This window comes from Oncorhynchus kisutch, unplaced genomic scaffold, assembly GCF_002021735.2.
Source record: "Oncorhynchus kisutch isolate 150728-3 unplaced genomic scaffold, Okis_V2 Okis06b-Okis10b_hom, whole genome shotgun sequence".
In the NCBI taxonomy this organism is placed as follows: domain Eukaryota; kingdom Metazoa; phylum Chordata; class Actinopteri; order Salmoniformes; family Salmonidae; genus Oncorhynchus; species Oncorhynchus kisutch.
This window is the reverse complement of record NW_022261983.1, coordinates 1,313,782-1,332,385: the sequence shown is the minus strand read 5'-3', so window position 1 is coordinate 1,332,385 and position 18,604 is coordinate 1,313,782. Positions and strand designations below refer to the sequence as shown.

Here is an 18,604-nt window from a genome sequence, read left to right as displayed (position 1 = left end):
ATAGTTGTTTTTATCTAAACTGTAAGTGACTACAACCAGTCGTGTGTGTGCCAGTATGCAGATGTTGGTCATTATATGAAATCTGACTATATCATACATTGCATAGGATCACCAGTGACATTTACAAAGTCTATCTCTGATGTAACCATGAGTCACTGGAGTGGTATTATGGCTATTGGTGATAATATGTGGATTTACACCTAGGTGGAGCTTCAAAGGAGATACATAATACAGTGTGACTAACTGATATACACAAAATGTGTTTTATTACATTATACTTTGAACAGGTACATGATGGATCAACCTTTTAGGGTGTAACCAAGCAAGGACCTTCGAGGACCTAAACAGCAGGGGGCGATAAGGAGCTCTGTTTCACTTTGCTGAGAAAGTAAAACAGAGAGAAAAGAAGACATGGCGTCTGGTGGTCACGATTCTTAACAATTTTTCGGTCGACACCTGACAAATTTGGATTGTTCTATTGATGCGGCAATGTTTATCAGGTAATGTAACATATTGTCACAATGTCAGGGTAGAAGTGCATGTTCTGCAGTCTTAGCTTTTGGGCAATAAATGGCAATTTTAGGAGGCAAATGTCGACCATCATTTAACTTAGCAGTTGTCAGCAGTGTCAGTCAGTCTGACTGCGCTTTCCAGAAATCTTCGGCAATAACAAACTAGCCTGTTAGTGTTTTAATCACATTCATTGCATATGTAGTGTTCTAATTTCAGTTTCAATGTACTATTTCAATCGAAAGAATCAGTTTGCGTACTCAAAATTATTGCTTTGGTTGAAAATGGTGTAATTGTCATAAGGGTGAAATGTAATTACTACAATATTATGTTGTGTGAACTGGAATGGAATTATCTGGTCTTGAAATTGTACTAGACACTTGTGATGCTGCTATGAATTCCCTCACTAACCTTCTCTTTTTTTAATGTTGTATTATTGTATTTGTTATGGAGAGGTCAGTATATGAGAGGAGACTGTTGCCCCAGTGGACTGAAAATAGTCTTGACAGGCAAACTGGGGAAAAATAGACCGTAGCCAGCAGATTTGACCGGCTTGCTTAAAGCTGCTCTAGGGTTGGACAGCATTCCTGTGTCGATTTTAAAGCCTCTGCATGCTCAGTCATACACAGCATTTACTCCGATGCGGCTCTGCAGAAGTCAAGGCATTCATACTTCTTGCAATTCGCATAGCTGTTGTCAATGAAGGGAGTTTGTGTTTATACAGGACATAACGCAACCAGTCATGTCAATGCATAGCTATACGGAGTTGTTATTCACGTTATTACAACGTTTTGGAGTCAAATGGCATTGCCGTGTGGAGCTTGATTTGTCTTCTGCTGACCTGGGGGGATGAGAAATGCGTTGTACTCCAAATTGTCCCATTATCCCAACTGTTAAACTGAGAAGATTGAACGACTGCTAGTTTTTCTGGAAAAGTGTCATTTTTGTCCTCATGCTAGATAGCAGAAGACATAGCAGCCATTTTGTTGTTCAATGCGCCATGCCATTCCATAATGGTTGCTGTGACTACCTATAACTAGCATGATGTCAGTGTAACAGTTGGGATAATGGGACAATTCATAGTACAGCACATTTCTCATCCCTGGGTTACATATCCCTGGTATGTTTTCTGAGCCAAATCTCGCGCCAGGTCCACGGTTTCTTAATCTACAGGAATGCTGTCTGACCCTAGTGCAGCTGTAAGCAAGTGGGTCAGATCTGCTGGGTAAAGAGACTGTAGGCTACGGTCTATCTGCCTCTTCCTCCCCTACAGGCTTGACTAAAGTGAAAGGATGGCCGAAATCATTGCTGTGAACATCTCGGCCACATCCGCCACCTTCTTCCTGCCCCCATCTCCTGTCCTTGAGGACTCTGGCTTTCCCCTGGCCTCGCTGGACAGTGAGGACTATGTGTTTGTGGAGGCCAGGCACCCCAACAAGGTCCTGGAGGGCCTGAACAGCCTGCGTCTCAACAATGCCTTCTGTGATGTGACACTGTGCTGTGGGGGGCAGGAGTTCCCCTGTCACCGTATCGTACTGGCTTCCTTTAGCTCCTACTTCCAGGTATGGACAGTGGTGTACGGTACAATACAACGTTATTAATCCCCACAGGAAGTGTGGAAGATATCATTGGGACAAGAGTACAGAACTTCCATTGTCCAGGAGCAGACATAGAATGCATACACTACTTCTCCATACACTACAAGGGCAGCAGGTAGCCTAGTGGTTAAGAGCGTTGGGCCAGTAACCGAAAGGTCACTGGTTTGAATCACCGAACCAACTAGGTGAAAAATCTGCCAATGTGCCCTTGAGCTAGGCACTTAAACATAATTGCTCCTGTAAGTCGCTTTGGATAAGAGCGTCTACTAAAACGACTAAAATGAATATGTAAATTAAATTGTGGGTAGATATTTGGGGGGACAAACAGTAGACGTTGGATCTGGGAGTCGTTCCCCAGAATGTTTGGGGAAATTTTAAGACATTTCTTGTAATTGTGCACAGTTTGACATGACTTTATTATGTCTCTCTTGAAGGGTTTTTTGAAATCAGTACAAGTGGAAGGATAAGTCAGCACCATCATGAATTAAGGTATTTCAAGGCAGATATTAAGAAGACAAAAAAGATCAAGACTGAGTTTTATTATAATTGTCACTGTTTACATATAAAAAGAAAGTTCCTGCAGTTCTACAGTTTGACATGAATGTATGCCCTCTTGACGGGTACTTTGGAAACTGTCACCAATGAAAGTATTTAAAATATGAATAATACACACAAGATGAAGCCTGAGTACTATTATAATGATGATGCACATATTCACATAGGATGTCATCTACTAAGTTGATCATACATTGACTATCAAGTTTACAGGTGGAGGTTGAGCTAAAACACAACTTGAACTAAGGACTGGCTGAATGCCTGTTGGAGAGAGAGAGTTAGGGGAGAGTCTTCATTGAAACTGTAAATGAGTAATATTTCTCTTACTGGTACTGAAGCGGGAGGCGTGTATATATATATATATATATTAGTGCGTCTGAACGGGGCCGGACTAATGCAGAGCAGTTTTATAAATGCTATTCTACACACTTTTGTCATGAGGCTGAGAGAAAATGTTGCAGTTTTAAAGCAATTTTTTTGCAGTTCTTCACATTTGCCATGGGGTAGAGAGAAACGTGCTGTTTTATAGCTCATCTCATGCTATTCACATTTTGCCATGAGGATGAGAAATAATTTTGTAGTTTTAAATCAAATGTCCTGTTATTCTACATTCAACCTGTTCAGAATATTGGGGGAGGACCGGCCTCCCGGGTGGCGCAGTGGTCTAGGGCACTGCATCGCAGCGCTAGCTGTGCCACCAGAGACTCGGGGTTCGTGCCCAGGCTCTGTCGCAGCTGGCCGCGACGCACAATTGGCCTAGCGTTGTCCGGGTTAGGGAGGGTTTGGCCGGTAGGGATATCCTTGTCTCATCGCGCACCAGCGACTCCTGCGGCGGGGTGGGCGCAGTGCGCGCTAACCAAGGCAGCCAGGTGCACGGTGTTTCTCCGACACATTGGTGTGGCTGGCTTCCGGGTTGGAGGCGCGCTGTGTTAAGAAGCAGTGCGGCTTGGTTGGGTTGTGTTTCGGAGGACGCATGGCTTTCGACCTTCGTCTCTCCCGAGCCCGTACGGGAGTTGTAGCGATGAGACAAGATCGTAATCACTAACAATTGGATACCACGAAAAGGGGGTCAAATTTAAATAAATACAAAAATATAAAAATATTGGGGGAGGGGACATGTCCCTCTCATCCCCCGTGGAAATGTTGCATATGATACACTAACACTTACCGGGCAGTCAGACTGTGCGTTAATATACAGTGGTGCAAAAAAGTATTTAGTCAGCCACCAATTGTGCAAGTTCTCCCACTTAAAAAGATGAGGCCTGTAATTTTCATCATAGGTACACTTCAACTATAACAGACTAAATAAGAGAGAAAATCCAGAAAATCACATTGTGGGATTTTTAATGAATTTATTTGCAAATTATGGTGGAAAATAAGTATTTGGTCACCTACAAACAAGCAAGATTTCTGGCTCTCACAGACCTGTAACTTCTTCTTTCAGAGGCTCCTCTGTCCTCCACTCGTTACCTGTATTAATGGCACCTGTTTGAACTTGTTATCAGTATAAAGACACCTGTCCATAACCTCAAACAGTCACACTCCAAACCCCACCCCGCTGTCAAAGGACACCAGAAACGAAATTGTAGACCTGCACCAGGCTGGGAAGACTGAATCTGCAATAGGTAAGCAGCTTGGTATGAAGAAATCAACTGTGAGAGCAGTTATTAGGAAATGGAAGACATACAAGACCACTGATAATCTCCCTCGATCTGGGGCTCCACACAAGATCTCACCCCGTGGGGTCAAAATGATCACAAGAACGGTGAGCAAAAATCCCAGAACCACACGGGGGGACCTAGTGAATGACCTGCAGAGAGCTGGGACCAAAGTAACAAAGCCTACCATCAGTAACACACTACGCCGCCAGGGACTCAGATCCTGCAGTGCCAGACGTGTCCCCATGCTTAAGCCAGTACATGTCCAGGCCCGTCTGAAGTTTGCTAGAGAGCATTTGGATGATCCAGAAGAAGATTGGGAGAATGTCATATGGTCAGATGAAACCAAAATATAACTTTTTGGTAAAAACTCAACTCGTTGTGTTTGGAGGACAAAGAATGCTGAGTTGTATCCAAAGAACACCATACCTACTGTGAAGCATGGGGGTGGAAACATCATTTTGGGGCTGTTTTTCTGCAAAGGGACCAGGACGACTGATCCGTGTAAAGGAAAGAATGAATGGGGCCATGTATCGTGAGATTTTGAGTGAAAACCTCCTTCCATCAGCAAGGGCATTGAAGATGAAACGTGGCTGGGTCTTTCAGCATGACAATGATCCCAAACACACCGCCAGGGCAACGAAGGAGTGGCTTCGTAAGAAGCATTTCAAGGTCCTGGAGTGGCCTAGCCAGTCTCCAGATCTCAACCCCATAGAAAAACTTTTGAGGGAGTTGAAAGTCTGTGTTGCACAGCAAACAGCCCCAAAACATCACTGCTCTAGAGGAGATCTGCATGGAGGAATGGGCCAAAATACCAGCAACAGTGTGTGTGAACCTTGTGAAGACGTACAGAAAACGTTTGACCTCTGTCATTGCCAACAAAGGGTATATAACAAAGTATTGAGAAACTTTTGCTATTGACCAAATACTTATTTTCCACCATAATTTGCAAATAAATTCATAAAAAATCCTACAATGTGATTTTCTGGATTTTTTTTCTCATCTCATTTTGTCTGTCATAGTTGAAGTGTACCTATGATGAACATTTCAGGCCTCATCTTTTTAAGTGGGAGAACTTGCACAATTGGTGGCTGACTAAATACTTTTTTGCCCCACTAAGTCGGTGGCCTCGAGGTTTGAGCGTTGGACTTCCGGAGCCAACAAGGTAAAAAAAAAAATATGTTGCTGTGCCCTTGAGCACAGGGCCCTTGCTCCTGAGGCACTTAACCCTAATTGCTCCAGGGGCACAGTACAATGGTGAACCTGGCCGTGACCCCACTCCATGCGGGTGTCTCAGGGGGAGTTGGGATATGCAAATTACACACTTGTGTATAACAGGACAAATATCAGCAGCCCCCCCCCCCCCCCAAATGATTATTATAACTGCTATACTACATAGACCCGGGGGGATGAGCAAGCTGACGGTGCCCCTGCTTCTCAACTATTTACTGAATGGATACAGTTCACTGATGACCGTGCATCTTTTATATTGTCACTCACTGCAGACCTGAAGTACTTACATGTGGTCATTTGCTGTTGGCGCTTTTTCATTGGCAGGAGTCTGTTTCTCTCTCCTCCTAATGCTCTGCCCTCCTCCCCAGGCCATGTTCTCCACAGACCTGATGGAGTCCAGACAGGAGCGGGTGGCCATCAACGGAGTGGAGTCCCAGATGATTGGCATGCTGGTCAGCTATGCCTACACGGCTGAGGTGGTCATCTCCAAGGCCAACGTGCAGGTGAGGTAGAACCGCTGTCTTCCAGTCTCACTTTGTAGTCAACTTCTGGTTTAGCATTGCAGTTGTTAAATTTAAGTTGTACTTCACCAGAATTGAAGTCAGTTTCATATAAATGTCCTGAGTTGACTGTCTTGAAATCAAATGTCATTGACCTGTGACCCCCAGGCCCTGCTGGCTGCGGCCAACCTCTTGGATGTGATGGCAGTGCGCGAAGCCTGCTGTCGCTTCATGGAGCGCCAGATGGATGAGATGAACTGTGTGGGCATCCACTGCTTTGCTGAGGCCCACTCCTGTAGGGAGCTGGAGAAACACAGCATGGACTACATCCTCCAGCACTTCGGCAGTGTCTGCCAACAGGTGAGATAGTAAGGGAGGTCTGGGTTGTGTAGTCCAAACCTGGGACCTGGTCTCAATAGTTTCAAATGTATTTTTCACCTCTGTTCTCCTTCATCTGTGCTGCATTGAACACAATGATCCCATAGAGGTATTTGGTTTCGCCCGTGTTGTTCCTTCAGAACAGTGCAGACGAAGGAGGGGACATTCCTCATGTCTCATTGTTTAGACATTCCCATTCTTTGTGTATATAAGAAAGGGGAAGTGACATCATAGTCAACTGTCTTTTGTTCCCCTTGCTGGTCTATGCCAGCCCAGGATCATGCTCCTTAGGCACCAAAAGGAAGAAACTAGGCTTAAACGGGGAGGGACTACCTGGACTTCTTCCAATAAGCAATGCAATTTTTTGCTTAAATTTCAAAATCTTTTGAACACTGCCCCCCCCCCCCCCCCCCCCCCAGGAGGAGTTCCTCTCTCTGTGTGCAGACAAGCTGACGGAGATCATCGCCAGCGACCACTTGAACGTAGCCAAGGAGGAGACTGTGTTCGAGGCCACCATGCTGTGGCTGGACAAGAGCGCCACCCGCAGGCAGAGCTTTGAAAAGGTCAGCATGAAAACACAACAGTCAATGCAGTGGTCCCCCATTGTCTGTGTGTTGAGCGGTATCTAGGCGACAGATTGTGTCCAGCTCTGTGCTACGCCCCCTCCCTACAGTTCTCTGTTGACTGTGGTGTGGGGGGGTTTTAAGCTCTGGAATCCCCAGTAGATCTGACCGTCTGAAACCCCAGCTGTCAGTCACTCAGCGTTACATAAATGTTAGGGGTGTTAGCAATTTGTTATTCTTCAATAATGTAAACTCCAAAGCAAATCAGGGGGAGAAAAGTAGGTTTATTCAGAGAGGACAAATCAAGATGTTATGCTGGGAGTCAATGTTCAGTCTCCCCTGTCCTCAGCTATTCCCCACCGAACAAAAGAACAGGATGTCATTTATAACCCCCCACCCTAGCCTGGGGTTGACCAATCAGAAGTCCTTGCAGTACAACTTGGCCAATGGCCAAATAACAAGAAAAATCAAAAGTATCAGTCAGTATCTGGTGCTCCCGACTCAATGTACAGACCAATGAAAATGTGGCACATGTAGCCCACATTGCTCTGAGTTCAGGAGTGACATTCCACAGACTCTGAACAGATGTTGAACTGAAAATCAACTCATATCTACAATTCGCTATTGACCATTAGTCCTGTCATCCTGTGTTGTGTATTTATCTTCAAAATATTTTTATAGGGGTTAGAACCCCATTGTATGGTCCTGTAGTAACCATGGGCCCCGGAAGGTGTCACCCTGGCCTGGCACCAATATAATTTAGAGCCTCAGATGTGAGTCGGTGTCATTTTGGATAGGTCAGAGGTCAGCGATACTATCATATTAAGTGGAAGTTAGAGGTATCAAGGTCGCTCTGATGAAATGGAATAGGACCTAACCATTAAATTAAATGAACAAAATTGAAGCTTAGGTCCTATGGCCTTGTTTTAATGTGTATATAACACTAGAGGTCGGATGGAGATGCCTACCTGTGTCTGTCTGCTCATGTCTATATCCAGTGGGTGTGTTTGTTTTCAGTGTATGTGTCGTCATTCTAACCCACGTCCCCCTGCAGGTCTTGGAGCACATCCGCCTGCCCCTGATCAGCCCGTACTACATCCACGATGTGATCGAGTCTCTGGAGGTGGTCCGGGAGTCCCAGCGCTGTCAGAGGCTCATCTCTGAGGCCAAGGACTACCTGCTGCTACAGGACCGACGAGGAGAGCTCTACTGCCCCCGAGCACGCCCACGTAGGTCCACAGGTAGGTACCACACGCATGGATACATGAACATACACACTCCAAATACACCCTGTCACCCTAACACACAACACAAGGACTTGAACACACACACACATTTAACCTCCCACTTGCCAAACTCTTCCACACGTCTAGTGCTTTAATTCATTAGATTTCTGAAGCGCAAACCCTGGTATGCCTGGAGGATTGTTCTACCAACTGCCTTTAATACAATGATCAGCTCTCTGAAGGGACAAGTCTCTGTGGCTCCCCAGTCACATCTCTCTCTGCTGGCCTCTCTCTGTGACAGGGACAGCTGAGGTGATTGTGACGGTGGGAGGAGAGGACGATAAGGTGGTGCTGCGTAGCGTGGAGAGTTTTGACCCCCTTACCAGCCAGTGGAAGAGTCTGGCCTGCCTGCCATTTGCTGTCAGTAAACACGGCCTGGTGGTTTCAGGTGAGGACCATTTGGTTTAGTTTGTATATTAACACCTAGTGATAAGATGGATCCTATGTCATAGATTGTTATAGGACCTTTGTTACATTTTACCTAATGCTTGAGAATGAGATGAAGAAAAGAGAGATGTCAGTTTCTCACAAAATAAACAGATTTTGTGAGGAATTGTATCATTTTCTAATTTATTCCAATCTCCATGTTCTCTCCCCCAGGCTCCACTCTGTACCTGGCTGGAGGGGAGTTCCCTGATGGCTCAGCCAGCAGAGAGATGTGGCGCTATGACCCCTGCTTCGACTCCTGGCTGGAGATGGCCCCCATGAACGTAGCTCGCTCAGAGCTAGGTAAAAATCTGTCAATTCTAGCAATTTATTTATCCATTTGAACATACTGTCTGACATGTCATAACACTGGTTAGAAGGACAGCCGGGGACGTGACTTTTTTTGTAACAGGTTAGGTCCCCGTCCATGACTTCTGTAATGGAATAAAACAATAGCCAATACAGTACATCCTTTGTGAATGCTGACAGACTTCCATTGGATAACTCCTCTCTGTTTAAAGTTGAGCAGGCCGGCTCTTCCATAAATATGTCCCCCTCCCTCCCCTCCAGGTTTGGTGATGCTGGATGGCTATGTGTTTGCAGTGGGGGGCTGGGAGGGCCGTTCCCGCCTGGACTCTGTAGAGTGCTACAACCCCCACACCAACACCTGGCAGTTCATGGAGTCGGTCAAGATGGCCGTCACCAGCCCTGCTGTGGTGGCACTGGATGGACTGCTCTATGTCACAGGTAGGGGAGATCATTGCTCACCCACTTCCAGAGAACTCTATGGCTGCGTTTACACAGGCAGCCCAATTCTGATATTTTTTTTCATTAATTGGTCTTTTGACCAATCAGATCAGCTCTGAAAAAGATCTGATGTGATTGGTCAAAATACCTATTTGTGGGAAAAATATCAGAATTGGGATGACTGTATAAACTCAGGCAAAGTATTTACTGTGGACAGTCACAGCAACTCTATAGGTTCAGCTTGGTTTATATCATTTTTCTGAAATTGCTTTATGCGGTAGTTTGAATTGTCTACAGGTCATCTTTAATATTAGATAGTAACTTATCGGTGTCCTCCTGGCTCCTAGGTGGTGCTGTTCTAGAGGATGGTGACGGCACAGACCTGGCCCAGGTGTACAACCCTAAAACGTCTGTATGGACTGAGGTGGCACCCATGCAGATCGCTCGCTCCGGCTCTGCTGCCTGCACCCTGAAGGGGAAAATCTACGTCATAGGTATCAGGATCAGTTTTGACTTTTAGATCACAATGAATATATTTACATGGACATGGGGGAACCTGATCCTAGATCAGCACACCTACTCTAAGATGCTTGATACATAGTGACTCAGGAAAAAAGTAGTAAGGCCCAAGTTTGAAGCCAGAGGATATTTCCACATTGTCTGTGGAAAAATACATTAGGATTTTCTCCTGTATTCCATTCCTAGGTGGCTGGCATGCGTCCACAGAGAACACAGACAAGGTGGAGTGTTACGACCCCAAGAGTAACCAGTGGACCATGTGTGCTCATATGAGGGAGAGGCGCTACCGGCCCGGTGTGGCTGTGGTGGACGGCAAGATCTACGTGCTGGGTGGAGAGGAGGGCTGGGACAGGTAAGACAGCTCCATGTCAAGCCTTTTCTAATCATATTCAGCTTGATTGTATTTATTAAGCCACACCTGAGCAAAATGGTTTTCAACAGAAAATGAAAGCAAGAGTTTCTTATTGAACAGGTTGACGTATTCTCTCCCTATTTCAGTCGGTTTTCCCGCGTTTGGTGCCTACTGAATACGACCCTGATTTGGCAGGTGCAAGGCCTATAAAATATATTTTTAAGGAGAATATGAAAAGTATCTGGGCTGCCTATGGCACCCTATTCATAGCACTACTTTTGATGAAATGGCACCTTATTCCATATGTAGTGCACTACTTTTGACCAGAGCCTACACAACCTGTCCCATCTGTCCGCCAGGTACCACGACACCATCGAGCGGTACTGTGAGGAGACAGACAGCTGGGAGATCGTGGGGGAGATGCCCACCAGCCGGAGCTGGCTGAGCTGTGTTTCTCTGCAGCTGAGGAAGGATGCCCATGGGGGCAGCCGCCCCGGCACTGCCTCGGAGACCGAGTTCTCTGTGGACTGAGGGAGAACTCCAGACGGAGGTCCTTGTACCATTCATTTATATTGCTCCAGACTGCCACCTTTTGGAGAGCTCTGAGTATGCATCTCTGCCAAACAGTCAACCTGACCCTGGCTGTTCAGGTGCTGAACAGAAGTCACTCTGTGCCAGAGAGAATGCCAGAGGGCAGCTAACTACCTTAGTAGGGCTGGTATTCTGTCTCATCGTGAGTCTTGACCTTGCCAAGTGACTGCGCCTCAAGGCTTAACTCATGGAGAAGGACAGTTGTGTGACTGCCTCAATGGCAAGCCTGACAAAAGTGGTCTTTATTTCACCATGAAAGCCTGTTCTCTTACTCAATGGCATGGTTCCATTCTGTTGCCATGTCAACGGTATCATTTAGGATGGATGACCCTCGTCACACACTTCTGGAACCCTCTCTTTTAATGTTACGTAAACGTTTGGGTTGTTTCGTTAAACTGTCACCAAGATGTTCTCTCCACAACCATCGCAGTCTATTTTTGCATTATTTGTATGTGCCCTTTAGTATTTATTTGATGTCTTTAGTTGAGGATGGCCCATTTTATTACAATTGGAAGATCATTATTTTTCCCGTTTATAAGATGCTCTTTATTGGCCAAAGAATCTATTGTGAACCAGTATTTAAGACTAATTAGTGAACAAAAGCCAAACATGTTAAGTGTTTTGTCATGCAAATTTGGAAGGTATGTTCACAATTGCCTTTTGACTGCCTGTTATATGGTTTAGTTTATATGGCTAATCGGTATGCTTAGTAAATGTTGCTTTTGAGTAGTCATTTTAATTCTGTAAAAGTGGAAATGTGAATTTAATAAAAGCATATGGATGCCAATATAGTTATTACTGAATCTGACTATTCTGGGTGCATCTCAACCTAGATTGGCATGCTAATCTTGTCCCCGTATAGATGCCAGGATCTAAACCTAATCTTGTCCCCCTATAGATGCCAGGATCTAAACACAGCTCAACCTAATCTTGTCCCCGTATAAATGCCAGGATCTAAACACATCTCAACCTAATCTTGTCCCTCTATAGATGCCAGGATCTCAACCTAATCTTGTCCCCCTACAGATGCCAGGATCTCAACACATCTCAACCTAATCTGGTACCCATATAGATGCCAGGATCTCAACACATCTCAACCTAATCTTGTCCCCCTATAGATGCCAGGATCTCAACCTAATCTTGTCCCCCTATAGATGCCAGGATCTCTACCTAATCTTGTCCCCCTATAGATGCCAGGATCTCCACCTAATCTTGTCCCCCTACAGATGCCAGGATCTCCACCTAATCTTGTCCCCCTACAGATGCCAGGATCTCAACCTAATCTTGTCCCCCTACAGATGCCAGGATATCAACACATCTCAACCTAATCTTGTCTCCCCCTATAGATGCCAGGATCTAAACCCATTTTACCACATGGCTTTTACCCAGGTTTCCAGTGACATACATGTAGCCATCTGCCCATAGAGGTTACTTTGATTACAATGCTGAAACTTGAACAGGGTCTTTCATAATCATACACGAAATGCATTGGGCAAGTCACTGTGTAGGTGATAAACAAATTATAATTTAAAACCAATGTAGGAATGTTTCCCAAATGAAACACTACAAATACTGGAATGAACATGTCCACCTTTAACTGCACCAAATGAAGGAGAAAGGTCAACATAAGGAAAGCTGAGTGTAGTTTCTATGATTCTACTATGCTTAGTTTGACGTCCTGTATACTCTATATAGAATTACCACATTTACAACATAGTAATGTTAAAAACAAGTTAAGCCATTTTTGTTCCAACGCTTCAGATATACCTATTCTGTCCCAACATTTCAAAATGGACACAGCCCTACAAAATAGAATCTTCTGTACATAAGTCTGACAGGACATGAAACAAAGCAGGACAACATTAAATCATAGTCTGTCCCATTTACAAAAATCTGAATATGACCAAAGCAGGTGGTGTCCCATTAACCCTACAACCCCCACCCTGAGCTCTCTGCTCACACCAGCAGTCTCTCAATGGCCATCTGGGTAGACTGGATCTGGGGCTTGAGCTGCGAGCCCTCCTTGATGGTGACCGAAGTGGCAATGACTGGGCGTGAGACCCCACAGGCACGTCCCAGGGCCTGCTTGGAGAGCACAAACACATAGGGCACGTTCTTGTCCTCGCAGAGCAGTGGCAGGTGGAGGATGATCTCCAGGGGCTCTGCGTCTGCGGCCATCACAATGAACTCAGCAATACCGCTGTTAAGTGTTTTAGTGACTGGGGGAGAGAGGGCGAGCAGAGGTTAGAGAGTGACAATTCTGAAGCTGTTAGGTGGTACTATTTCAGAGGCATGTCAATTGCATTACTGGTCTGGATGAATTGCTGGTCTTCCCCCGAACACATTAACTTGCTACTGTCTAGCTCCTAACCTCACATGCACAGTGAAATGCCTTTCTTACAAACTCAAACCCGCAGAATGCAATAATCAATGTATTACTAGAAACAAAATATAAAAGAACAAGAAATAAACAGGAAATATTTAAAAGGTCAGTTCCAATACCATATTTATATATATATATATATATATATGGTAACGAGGCGACAGGATATATATATACAGTGGGGAGAACAAGTATTTGATACACTGCCGATTTTGCAGGTTTTCCTACTTACAAAGCATGTAGAGGTATGTAATTTTTATCATAGGTACACTTCAACTGTGAGAGACGGAATCTAAAACAAACATCCAGAAAATCACATTGTATGATTTGTAATTAATTAGCATTTTATTGCATGACATAAGTATTTGATCACCTACCAACCAGTAAGAATTTCAGCTCTCACAGACCTGTTAGTTTTTCTTTAAGAAGCCCTCCTGTTCTCCACTCATTACCTGTATTAATTGCACCTGTTTGAACTCGTTACCTGTATGAAAGACACCTGTCTACACACTCAATCAAACAGACTCCAACCTCTCCACAATGGCCAAGACCAGAGAGCTGTGTAAGGACATCAGAGATGAAATTGTAGACCTGCTGAAGGCTGGGATGGGCTACAGGACAATAAGCAAGCAGCTTGGTGAGAAGGCAACAACTGTTGGCACAATTATTAGAAAATGGAAAAAGTTCAAGATGACAGTCAATCACCCTCGGTCTGGGGCTCCATGCAAGATCTCACCTCGTTGGGCATCAATGATCATGAGGAAGGTGAGGGATCAGCCCAGAACTACACGGCAGGACCTGGTCAATGACCTGAAGAGAGCTGGGACCACAGTCTCGAAGAAAACCATTAACACTACGCGGTCATGGATTAAAATCGTGCAGCGCACGCAAGGTCCCCCTGCTCAAGCCTTATACCTTGATGCTATTTTATCGCCCCCAGAAACCTCCTTTTACTCTCTGTTCTAGACGACCAATTCTTATTGCTTTTAGCCGCACCCTTATTCTACTCCTCCTATGTTCCTCTGGCGATGTAGAGGTGAATCCAGGCCCTGCAGTGCCTAGCTCCACTCCTATTCCCCAGGCGCTCTCTTTTGACGACTTCTGTAACCGTAATAGCCTTGGTTTCATGCATGTTAACATTAGAAGCCTCCTCCCTAAGTTTGTTCTATTCACTGCTTTAGCACACTCTGCCAACCCGGATGTTCTAGCTGTGTCTGAATCCTGGCTTAGGAAGACCACCAAAAATTCTGAAATTTTAATTCCAAACTACAACATTTTCAGAAAAGATAGAACTGCCAAAGGGGGCGGTGTTGCAATCTACTGCAAAGATTGACAGAACTCTGAAAGCTTACTCTCCAGGTCTGTACCCAAACAATTTGAACTTCTACTTTTAAAAATCTAAAAACAAGTCTCTCACCGTTGCCGCCTGCTATAGACCACCCTCTGCCCCCAGCTGTGCTCTGGACACCATATGTGAACTGATTGCCCCCCATCTATCTTCAGAGCTCGTGCTGCTAGGCGACCTAAACTGGAACATGCTTAACACCCCAGCCATCCTACAATCTAAACTTGATGCCCTCAATCTCACACAAATTATCAATGAACCTACCAGGTACCTCCCCAAAGCCTTAAACACGGGCACCCTCATAGATATCATCCTAACCAACTTCCCCTCTAAATACACCTCTGCTGTCTTCAACCAAGATCTCAGCGATCACTGCCTCATTGCCTGCATCCGTAATGGGTCAGCGGTCAAACGACCTCCACTCATCACTGTAAAACGCTCCCTGAAACACTTCAGCGAGCAGGCCTTTCTAATCGACCTGGCCGGGGTATCCTGGAAAGATATTGATCTCATCCCGTCAGTAGAGGATGCCTGGATATATTTTTTAAATGCCTTCCTAACCATCTTAAATAAACATGCCCCATTCAAGAAATGTAGAACCAGGAACAGATATAGCCCTTGGTTCTCCCCAGACCTGACTGCCCCTTAACCAACACAAAAACATCCTATGGCGTTCTGCATTAGCATCGAACAGCCCCCGTGATATGCAGCTGTTCAGGGAAGCTAGAAACCATTATACACAGGCAGTTAGAAAAGCCTCCTGTCACCACTGATAAATCCACCATAATTGAGAATTTCAATAAGCATTTTTCTACGGCTGGCCATGCTTTCCACCTGGCTACTCCTACCCCGGTCAACAGCACTGCACCCCCAACAGCAACTCGCCCAAGCCTTCCCCATTTCTCCTTCTCCCAAATCCATTCAGCTGATGTTCTGAAAGAGCTGCAAAATCTGGACCCCTACAAATCAGCCGGGCTAGACAATCTGGACCCTTTCTTTCTAAAATTATCTGCCGAAATTGTTGCCACCCCTATTACTAGCCTGTTCAACCTCTCTTTCCTGTCGTCTGAGATTCCCAAAGATTGGAAAGCAGCTGCGGTCATCCCCCTCTTCAAAGGGGGGGGACACTCTTGACCCAAACTGTTACAGACCTATATCTATCCTACCATGCCTTTCTAAGGTCTTCGAAAGCCAAGTCAACAAACAGATTACCGACCATTTCGAATCTCACCATACCTTCTCTGCTATGCAATCTGGTTTCAGACCTGGTCATGGGTGCACCTCAGCCACGCTCAAGGTCCTAAACGATATCTTAACCACCATCGATAAGAAACATTACTGTGCAGCCGTATTCATTGATCTGGCCAAGGCTTTCGACTCTGTCAATCACCACATCCTCATCGGCAGACTCGACAGCCTTGGTTTCTCAAATGATTGCCTCGCCTGGTTCTCCAACTACTTCTCTGATAGAGTTCAGTGTGTCAAATCGGAGGGTCTGCTGTCCGGACCTCTGGCAGTCTCTATGGGGGTGCCACAGGGTTCAATTCTTGGACCGACTCTCTTCTCTGTATACATCAATGAGGTCGCTCTTGCTGCTGGTGAGTCTCTGATCCACCTCTACGCAGACGACACCATTATGTATACTTCCGGCCCTTCTTTGGACACTGTGTTGTTAACCCTCCAGGCAAGCTTCAATGCCATACAACACTCCTTCCGTGGCCTCCAATTGCTCTTAAATACAAGTAAAACTAAATGCATGCTCTTCAACCGATCGCTACCTGCACCTACCCGCCTGTCCAACATCACTACTCTGGACGGCTCTGACTTAGAATACGTGGACAACTACAAATACTTAGGTGTCTGGTTAGACTGTAAACTCTCCTTCCAGACCCATATCAAACAACTCCAATCCAAAGTTAAATCTAGAATTGGCTTCCTATTTCGCAACAAAGCATCCTTCACTCATGCTGCCAAACATACCCTTGTAAAACTGACCATCCTACCAATCCTCGACTTTGGCGATGTCATTTACAAAATAGCCTCCAATACCCTACTCAACAAATTGGATGCAGTCTATCACAGTGCAATCTGTTTTGTCACCAAAGCCCCATATACTACCCACCATTGCGACCTGTACGCTCTCGTTGGCTGGCCCTCGCTTCATACTCGTCGCCAAACCCACTGGCTCCATGTCATCTACAAGACCCTGCTAGGTAAAGTCCCCCCTTATCTCAGCTCGCTGGTCACCATAGCATCTCCCAACTGTAGCACACGCTCCAGCAGGTATATCTCTCTAGTCACCCCCAAAACCAATTATTTCTTTGGCCGCCTCTCCTTCCAGTTCTCTGCTGCCAATGACTGGAACGAACTACAAAAATCTCTGAAACTGGAAACACTTATCTCCCTCACTAGCTTTAAGCACCAACTGTCAGAGCAGCTCACAGATTACTGCACCTGTACATAGCCCACCTATAATTTAGCCCAAACAACTACCTCTTTCCCAACTGTTATTTATTTATTTATTATGCTCCTTTGCACCCCATTATTTTTATTTCTACTTTGCACATTCTTCCATTGAAAAACTACCATTCCAGTGTTTTACTTGCTATATTGTATTTACTTTGCCACCATGGCCTTTTTTGCATTTACCTCCCTTCTCACCTCATTTGCTCACATTGTATATAGACTTGTTTATACTGTATTATTGACTGTATGTTTGTTTTACTCCATGTGTAACTGTGTCGAACTGCTTTGCTTTATCTTGGCCAGGTCGCAATTGTTCTTGTTCTAAACTTGCCTACCTGGTTAAATAAAGGTACAATAAATAAATAAATAAAAGCCAGCGCATGTCCAGGCCTGTCTGAAGTTTGCCAATGACCATCTGGGATGATCCAGAGGAGGAATGGGAGAAGGTCATGTGGTCAGATGAGACAAAAATAGGGCTTTTTGGTATGAACTCCACTTGCCTTGTTTGGAGGAAGAAGGATGAGTACAACCCCAAGAACACCATCCTTAATCACTCTGCTTCCCTTCACATCTGTGGACCAGTGGAGGCTGCTGAAGGGAGGATGGCTCATAATAATGGTTGGAACAGAGTGAATGGAATGGCATCAAACACATGGAAATAAGGTGTTTGAAGTATTTGATAAATTCCACTTATTCTGCTCCAGCCATTACCATGAGCCTGTCCTCCCCAATTAAGGTGGCACTAATCTCATGTGCTGTGGACATATATATTGGGACCCCAGTGATGACTCCCCTCAACCTAGAGTAATCACCAGGTGCATGGCTTTTAATCTTCTTCCCATTAAGCTTTTCCATTTGCAGAATCTTCCCTTGCTGAGCCTGGATACCACAAAATATTAGCAATGTACCATTTCCAATTAACCAGGCTGACTTAAATTCACCTCTCTCTTTCTCCACGGCATTAGTTATGTGCCGATTGTCTATGGTGGAAGCTACTGGCGACCCGGGAGGAGGGACTTTAATCACGTTGTAGAAATAGTAGTCTATCGAGATATGAAACTCTCAGCTGTTGTAATGAATTTAGGGATAGTGCACATTCTGAACATAGTTTTTTTTAAGTCAGTAAGAATCCCCATACCTCAAATTTCAAAATCCTACAACTAATGGCTGCAAGACATAAAGACTTGCATAATTAAATACCGCCTAGGCTTTTAGAATAGAATACCAGTCTTGTATTGCGCAGATGGGTTCAAATCCATTTGCAGTCAGTCTCACTTGTGTGAGTAACCTTGCATGAGACTTGAAGACTTGTTCGCCAAGCTAATGCATAGGCTTTAGCTCAGTGGGCTAAGACAGTCTTGTGGTGGGTTTGATGACAAACCCAGTTGATCACACCAGACCTGCCCTCTCTCTTCAGCTGAGCTGTTTCTCCTTCAGTCACCACAACTGTTTTGTTTTATTGTAGTGTATTTAACACATACCCTTATGGCAAAA

The 18,604-nt window shown here is 45.0% G+C and overlaps 2 protein-coding genes across 6 annotated transcripts; one reads left to right on the top strand and one right to left on the bottom strand.

The window, feature by feature from the left end:
* The first annotated feature begins 300 nt into the window (after positions 1 to 300).
* si:ch211-256e16.3 (kelch-like protein 5) lies at positions 301 to 11,711 on the top strand. 5 transcript variants are annotated; one of them, XM_031814305.1, is made up of 13 exons: positions 368 to 500; positions 1,784 to 2,072; positions 5,923 to 6,057; positions 6,223 to 6,414; positions 6,852 to 6,995; positions 8,050 to 8,236; positions 8,523 to 8,669; positions 8,882 to 9,010; positions 9,278 to 9,454; positions 9,802 to 9,948; positions 10,160 to 10,325; positions 10,472 to 10,520; positions 10,685 to 11,711. In XM_031814305.1, exons 2-13 carry the CDS (start codon positions 1,803 to 1,805, stop codon positions 10,712 to 10,714), a joined length of 1,773 nt encoding a protein of 590 aa, XP_031670165.1. In that variant the 5' UTR covers positions 368 to 500; positions 1,784 to 1,802; the 3' UTR covers positions 10,715 to 11,711. The 5 variants fall into 5 exon arrangements, with proteins under 5 accessions (XP_031670164.1, XP_031670165.1, XP_031670168.1 ...); XM_031814306.1 differs by lacking the exon at positions 10,472 to 10,520 and adding an exon at positions 2,543 to 2,597 and having other exon boundaries at positions 371 to 500; positions 10,685 to 11,703; XM_031814304.1 differs by lacking the exon at positions 10,472 to 10,520 and having other exon boundaries at positions 301 to 500.
* A 1,161-nt stretch (positions 11,712 to 12,872) lies between these two features.
* Positions 12,873 to 13,261, bottom strand: LOC109876366 (NHP2-like protein 1). The gene is made up of 2 exons (XM_031813728.1): positions 13,225 to 13,261; positions 12,873 to 13,135 (listed from the first exon to the last, which is right to left on the bottom strand). The coding sequence occupies exons 1-2, from the start codon at positions 13,259 to 13,261 to the stop codon at positions 12,873 to 12,875; spliced, it is 300 nt and encodes a 99-aa protein (XP_031669588.1).
* Positions 13,262 to 18,604: the final 5,343 nt, after the last annotated feature.

What these genes read in the sequence shown, in the direction of transcription:
- si:ch211-256e16.3 (XM_031814304.1), top strand. Translation starts at nt 1,803, where the DNA reads ATGGCCGAAATCATTGCTGTGAACATCTCGGCCACATCCGCCACCTTC. An exon ending in CCTTTAGCTCCTACTTCCAG is followed by an intron (nt 2,073 to 5,922) that starts GTATGGACAGTG and finishes CCTCCTCCCCAG; the next exon opens with GCCATGTTCTCCACAGACCT. An exon ending in GCAGGCAGAGCTTTGAAAAG is followed by an intron (nt 6,996 to 8,049) that starts GTCAGCATGAAA and finishes GTCCCCCTGCAG; the next exon opens with GTCTTGGAGCACATCCGCCT.
- LOC109876366 (XM_031813728.1), bottom strand. Translation starts at nt 13,261, where the DNA reads ATGTGTTCGGGGGAAGACCAGCAATTCATCCAGACCA. An exon ending in CCAGCAATTCATCCAGACCA is followed by an intron (nt 13,136 to 13,224) that starts GTAATGCAATTG and finishes TCTCTCCCCCAG; the next exon opens with TCACTAAAACACTTAACAGC.